Below are 7,444 nucleotides of genomic sequence, written 5' to 3' on the forward strand. Positions count from 1 at the left end.
ATCTGTAAAAAGCATAGGTCAGACACAACTGCTTGCTAATTTAAATTAATGAACCAGCTGTCAGAAGGCAGAGCAATAATGTTTTTGCCTGTGTGTGTGTGTTTATTTATCTGTACTGTTAGCAAAATATCTCATAAAGCAGTGGATGAATTGGAATGAAACTCTCAGAAAGTTATCATTGTATGTACATCTATGACTGAATAACTTTTCAAAATGACCACCACAGCCAACTGACTTATGAAACACACAAATTCCTATAACTTGGCCAATTTAAGTATTGAGCTGAAATATAATGTGGGAGTAGCTGAGAGTCATCCCCAAAACATACTTTGAGAACTACATATTGCACGACATCTTTGATTAAAACTTTGACATTAACTGTTAGAGTCAACAAGATCCTTCTGTTAGCAAATTAGCTCATGAATCATTGTACAGATTTTAATGAAACCCTCAGAAAATAATCCTGGGACATACATCTACAACTGATTGACATTAGGAGTCAACTCAAACTGAATTTAAACTCTGGAGTTTCAGTCACCACCTGGTGTCAACACTCTTACTTAAAGCTGTCCACTTGTGTTTGAATCAGCCAGGACACAGGTGAAAGCAGCTGTTTATGAGCATCAGCAGCAGTGCAAATGTGTTGAGCACCTGTAACCTTATTGTTTAAAGTGGGGTAGAAACACATGGATTTACTCTAAAAAGTATATTAATAATAAAACTAATAATCAGACAGTTCATGTCTCACAAATACACATGCATCTGTGTCAGTTAGCAGTTCTTCTATGCTTTTATAGCAGTGATGTATCAAAAATATTTAGGAAATAACTGAGAAGAAAAAGTAAGACTAATAAAGTACCAGGATGCAAGATGTGCACGCACACGGCACATATGCATGCATCAGTTGTAGTGCTTATTAAACCACTAGTTTGTGGTGGCACATTATTATATACTGGTCAGAACGTGATGTATCCTGCTTCATCTTAAGATCAAGATGATCCCTAAAGAGTTGGATGTTAAAAGAATTTCATTTATCATTAATTAACTATTTATCAATCCTGCAGACAACCAAGGGCTAAAAATGGTCCCGTTGTTAACGATGAAAATCTATTTATTTATATATACAGATTTGTGCCTTTTGTCAGGATGCTTTCTAGAAATATTAATGCTTAGTTTAGGTAAGAAATATATAGAGAGTTATCTATAAACTAATTTCACTGCAAGCTGCACTCGAAATTGACTCTGATTTCCATTATTTCTTTAATTACTAATAGATTAAATAGATTTCGGTCATTCTAAAGTGGTTTTCTGAAAAGTTAAGAGCAATTAATATCTTACCTGCTGTAGATAGCTCTTTGAATGACCTTAGTTTGGGGAAATACAGTTTCCATTTCACAGGACCAACAGGCTAATGGCTAGTCTTAACATACCCAAGACCAAAATGGACTGCTGCCATCTGAAAACAACTCAAATGTGTTCATGGGAACATTATTTCATAGACAAATTTGCCTTACACAGTTATTTTGCATGAAATTTTGTGGTAATGTATAAGAGCAAATCGCAACAGCAAGCTCTAACACTTCCAGTGCAGTCTATGGTTTCTTCCAGTAAGAATTCATTCTTTATTCTTTCTAAAATAATCATGCAATGTGAAAATGGCATTACTGTTAAGGTTTCAATCATAGCCTCTATGAGTCACTATGAAATTCTGAAGATTGGAGCTGTTTTAAGATGGTAAAATCTGCTTTGGAAGTGGGTCTGCTCAAGTCACTGTTTGCTTGTCAACGTGGTCCGAGTGAATCTACTTAAAAGTAGATTTGACATCTTAAAACAACTTTAGTCTTCAAAATTGCAAAGCAGTTGCCCCATCCATCCATCCATCCATCCATCCATCCATCCATCCATCCATCCATCCATCCATCCATCCATCCATCCATTGTCACTTATCTGTAGTAGGTTCTCAGAGGCAACAAGTTCAGAAGGGAATCCCAGACATCCCTCTCCAGCTCCTCCTGGGGATCCCAAGGCGCTCCCAGGCCAGAGGGGATAGATAGATCCTCCAGTGAGTTCTGGGTCTGCCCTAAAGTCTCTTCCCAGTGGAACTTGCTCAGAAAACCTCAAGAGGGAGGTCCTCAAGAAGCATCCTAATCAGATACTGGAACCACCTTAGCTTGCTTCTTTGAATGCAGAGGCGCAGCAGCTCAACACCACAAACACCACAAACACGATCATTGACAGCCCTGGCAGAGTCCAACCTCCACCAGGAATCAGCTTGATCTGGTGCAGATAATGTGGACATGGCTCTTGCTTTGATTATACAGAGACCAGATAACCCTAAAAACGACCCTGGCTTGCCATACTACCAAAGGACCCTCCACACATAAAGCAGTTCATGCAAACACAAATAAGTAAACCTTTACCCCGCTGTAAATTTTGCATTGCATGGTTATTTTGGCAGAATCATTGTGATGTACATGCAGGGAGTCACCACAGGCTGCAGTAGAAGTGTTACAGTTATGCTACCACCACAATTTGCAAAAAAAAAACATAATTCCAAGTAAATAACAGGGTAAAGAAAAAGTTAAGTGGTATAAAGGTTTATAAAACAGTGTTTGCATAAACCCCTAAGACATTTTGGAGTTAAGAACAGCTTCACAATGGCAGACTTTGGTCTTGGTTGCATTCTGACTAGCCATTAGCTCATCAATTCTTAAACTCTATTTTCTCTAAATTGTGGTCATTCAAAGACTGATCTACAACAGGTACGAACTTTTTCACAGAATGCTACTTCAAAATGACTGAAATATACATTTAATTCTGATTATAAACATTCTGAGAAAATCCTTTTGATCATCAGTTTAAAGTGTGCCAGTACCTCACTGGGCTGTGATTGTTAGAAACTTGAAAACAGCTGGAAAATTCTGAGAAAAGGCGCAATGTTTCAGCTGCAGTCTCACCAAATTTGTGAATTTGTATTTCCAACACATTTTCGATATGCATGCACCAGGAGTTTGCCTTTATGTTGCGTTATGTTGTTGTGTTGATGACACTCCTGCAACAAACTGTGACTGTTGATTAACGGTCACACACACTTCCTGCAGATGTCTTGCAACCATGGTGCAACAGCTATGTGTGACAATTGAGAACAACCAGAACAGGATTGTGGGGTCACCAGATAATGATGACCAAGCTTATGTTTGCAGACATTTAGGCATATTAGATTGCACATTGTGTGTTATCTGGTCCCTATTTACCACATAAATTGCAAGTCATAACTGCTCCAGCTCTGAATCATGTCTTTGAGGCGAATAGCTTTAATTATACGCTGGCTTTCTTAGATAAGCAACTTTTATTTTACCAATTGGCACTCATAATATACTGAATGTTTGTATTGTACTATAAGTGGAATAAACTAACTGCAATTGGATTTGAATCTGGATTGGTTTTAAACTGAATTTGGACTTATAATTTGTACTTGTTACTTCTTTATAAAGTGCCCTGTGATGGCTTATGTTGTGAATTAGTGCTATACAAATAAGTTGAATTAAATTGTTGCAAACACACCTATAAAGTACAGCAGGTGTGAGCAATTTGCACTTGTTTTGCATCAGAACGCAGCAGATTGCAGTTGTCCCCTGCTATCTTAATTTGACTGTCCAACGCAAACACACCAGGCACAAAAGTGACAGAGAAAAAGAGAGAAATGTTTTTCACACTGAGCTCCAGTTATTAACAGATAAAAGAAAGAAGAACACCTTAAAACTACTACTATTTCAGGGTGACATTTCTAAGTCTCTTTATTGATTATCACTGTGTCATCTTTATTTTTTACTTAATAGATTTAAAACAAAAGATCCTTCTGACCCCCCTCTATGTGACATATTATTGAAGTTGCCATGGTGGTTGTCACAATAAATCATCAATACAATCTAATTAAGAATGAGTTACAGCTGCAGAAAGATAAACAGTTTAAACCACCACATCCTGAAATCTGTGGAGGTGGGGTCACTGAAAAGAAATCACACATACAGAATGTTGAACACAATTAGTCAAATATAATGATCACTCACACAGCAAAGCACTGAACCCAGACAAACACAAATACAAATAAAAACACACACATACAGTAGTTTAACAAGGTGTGAGCACAGAAAAGCAGCCACTGGTATCAAAAAACTGTGGGATGAGAAAGAGACTACAAAGGTGTAATGGAGAGGTAATAACTCACAGTGAGTTAACACTGCTGATGGATGAGCTGCTAGAGAGCGCGATACCTCGTCTGCGTGTTAGAAAACTGTACATGTACAAAACAAAAATGGGAAGGGAGGAAAACATCATACTCTAGGATGAAGTCAGAATATAGCCAGACACTATTAGGACTCCTGTAGTTTACCATTTTGCTGCACCAAGCAGGAATGGCTGAGCAAAGCCCAAATGTGTGATTCTACCACAACAAGTGGATCATCTGGGAGATTTAAACCACCTCAGAGACAGCTTGGCTGCCCTGAAATCTCTCGTGGACTTGACCAACAAAGATTGTGGCAAAAGATTATACTCCCTAGATGCCCATTTTTGCTTTGTGTATTACAGATGGGCAAATAACATTTGATCCATTTTTGTTGTTGTTATTTTTTTTTTTTCCAACATCTGTCTCATTTTATCCAGCTCCAGTTGCCATTAAATTTTACCTGAAAAGGGTAATAATTTGAAGAAAATGGAGAACAATGCCAAATTAAAAATGAGCTACTATTGCTTTGGAAGAACTTTCAAACATGCTCAGATTATTCTTTCTTAGTAAGGTTATTGTGTACCCAGTAACCATTCAATTATCAGATAAGTAGCCGGTGCATACCAGCTACACACTGGGTGTATACTGGGTACCTACTTAGTACCTACGCTCCCAGTACCCAGGCAAGTACCAAATATATAGCCAGTAAGTAGCCAGTATATATCAGATTAGTATCTGGTACATACCTGGTAACCTGTACGTAGCAGGTAAATATCAAGTAAATACCAGGTACGTAGCCTTGTTCCAGTGGGTACCTGGTACATGTTAGGCATGTACCAGGTAAGTACCTGATAAGTATTGGGTAACTACCTGGTACCCACTGGGTAAGTACCAAATATTTACCAGGTACATATCTAGTATATCCTGGGCTTTATTATGTATTGCTACCTCTTATTTTGATGTGTTGTAAGTCAATGTTATTGATATCTAGTATGCTTCAACATTTCTGACTACAGTCTAATATATATATATATATATATATATATATAAGTACCAAATATTTATATATATATATTGATATATATATAAATATTTGGTACTTACCCAGTGGGTTCCATTTAAATAAATAAATTAATTAATTAATTAAAAAAATACTATATATATATATATATATATATATATATATAGTATATAGTATATATATATACTATATATATATATATATATTTATAGTATTTAAAAAAATACTATATATATATATATATATATATATATATATATATAGTATTTTTTTAATTAATTAATTAATTTATTTATTTAAATGGAGAGAAAAATATGAGTTAATAAAAAATATCCAAAGTAGTGTCGTCAGGGCCTGTGAAAGAAGGGGTGGCATTTTCTCTTTGTCTCTAGACACACTGGGAACAGAATTGTTTTTGAAAACAATGAAAATGTGGACATTCATAAGTACAATTGACATTTTTAGGGAAACTGTGTGCTTCTCTGCAATGACTATTTCCTGTCACAATAAAATGCTTGCTTAAATATTAGTGAGTTAATCTTTCAAATGAGTCCAATGATACAAAATAAAATCTTTTCTTTCTTTGTGAAAAGAGATTAATTTATAGAAGAATTAAGGAAAGCCGTGACAAATAGTAAGAGAGGTTGACTCACGCTGTGAGGGAAATGTTAGCAGCACACATGGGGCTGACCTCCTTTATCTCCTTGGCCTTCTGGAGAGCAAGCTTCTTATTGATGGCCTCCTCCTGCTCCTCCTCATCCTCAACAGTAAATGTGGGGAGAAAAAAACTTACATACGTATAATGCAGCAGGTTCTTTTGAAAATGGAGGTCCTAATGTATCATTACGACGGCCCCTATCCGTTTAGTGTTGCTTCTTTTCACCTGCACTGTCAGCAACATCAATGCACAAATGTCAGCAGGTGAAAGGGACTTAGTTAATTGGATGTGATGCTAAACAAAAATGTTAAATACAAAAGAAAGTTGAGTGCACACCTTCACAACTCAGATCCAATATCATATTATTGGTATAATTTCTACATTACTAACTGAGATGTTGTGAGAGCTTAAGAATTTGACTTCGGAGGTAAACTATTGTGTTTTTAGAATGCTAACACAATACCTAATGTGTATCAAGATTAAAACATAAATATATATATATATATATTTTTTTTTTTTGTATTTTTTTAAATTTTAAAAAGTGAAAGTAAAAACTTGTGAGGCTTGATGGTACTATAACTGGCATTATCTTATACTGTCCAAAACAGAGAAAAAAAAACTGTACCTTAGTCAACTCCTGGGCGTTTGCAAGGTTATCAACAGCAATGGCCAAAAATACATTTAGGAGTGTGTCTGGTTATTTGAGGTCAGGAAAAGATCAAATGAATGATATACACCAAATCAGCTTGTCAATCAACGATGAAGTGCTTTCCTGGAGCAACATGGCAATAAGAGCAGATTATTTTGGATCAACAAGGTAGGATACAGTTTCCAAAGAGAGTGAGGACAATAAAATAAATGGAGGAGAACATTCCCCCATGCACCCCCCCCTGTGATTCAATCCCGTGGTACATGACTGCATTCCAGTCCTCCCCTGTCAAGATCTGAAGGGAGACACAAACTGGTTTCTGATTTGGGTTCGAGCAGAGCATTAAAATCAACACGATGAGGTTGACCTTTACCTGGAACACTGTGAGAATGGCTGCTGGGAATGTGTCAAAGTTGGTTGTTGGTGTTTCATCTTCAAAATTAAACCTGTGGGGAGAAAACAAGACTTTGGCTGCAGTTGCACTTCACTCTCCCTCTCCCCTCCACATCTTACTAAAGTATTAAAGGTCAATTCACTCTATGAGCACACAACCGCTCCAAACTCTTCTGCTTCATTTTCACTTTTTAACTGAATGTTAATAGACTAGTGATAGGAAATGTACTCTAATCTAATAATTTGATCAAACTATTTAATGCAGCAATAAATCATTTCTTTAAAGAAAAAAAATGCTAATTTTTTTCCAACACAAATACTGAGTGAGATTTTATTAGCATTTTAGAAAAAACTAGAGAAGTTGCATTTCCTGCGAAAATGCAGTGTGAATGCTTTTTTTGCTGAATGATTTTGCTGAAAGCGGCTGAAGATATGCTGAACAGCTGAAGTTTAATAAAGATGCAAAAAGTGGAACAGAAGCTGATTTGTAGAAGA

General features: G+C 36.3%; 1 protein-coding gene across 9 annotated transcripts in view; it reads right to left on the bottom strand.

Annotated features, from left to right (window-relative positions):
- cacna1ba (calcium channel, voltage-dependent, N type, alpha 1B subunit, a) overlaps positions 1–7,444 on the bottom strand; it is a 168,826-nt gene that overhangs the window by 66,260 nt on the left and 95,122 nt on the right. For 7 of the 9 annotated variants that reach the window (XM_017432700.3, XM_037976821.1, XM_037976823.1 and 4 more), the window contains exons 15-19: positions 6,930–7,002; positions 6,734–6,851; positions 6,533–6,600; positions 5,903–6,009; positions 4,229–4,294 (exon numbers count right to left, since the gene is read on the bottom strand). In XM_017432700.3, the coding sequence (XP_017288189.1) occupies positions 4,229–4,294; positions 5,903–6,009; positions 6,533–6,600; positions 6,734–6,851; positions 6,930–7,002 (432 nt within the window). The remainder of the gene's footprint in view (positions 1–4,228; positions 4,295–5,902; positions 6,010–6,532; positions 6,601–6,733; positions 6,852–6,929; positions 7,003–7,444) is intronic. The other 2 variants (XM_037976826.1, XM_037976825.1) reach the window with 1 other exon arrangement.

The sequence above is a fragment of the Kryptolebias marmoratus genome, linkage group LG1, assembly GCF_001649575.2.
Source record: "Kryptolebias marmoratus isolate JLee-2015 linkage group LG1, ASM164957v2, whole genome shotgun sequence".
Taxonomy (NCBI): Eukaryota; Metazoa; Chordata; class Actinopteri; order Cyprinodontiformes; family Rivulidae; genus Kryptolebias; species Kryptolebias marmoratus.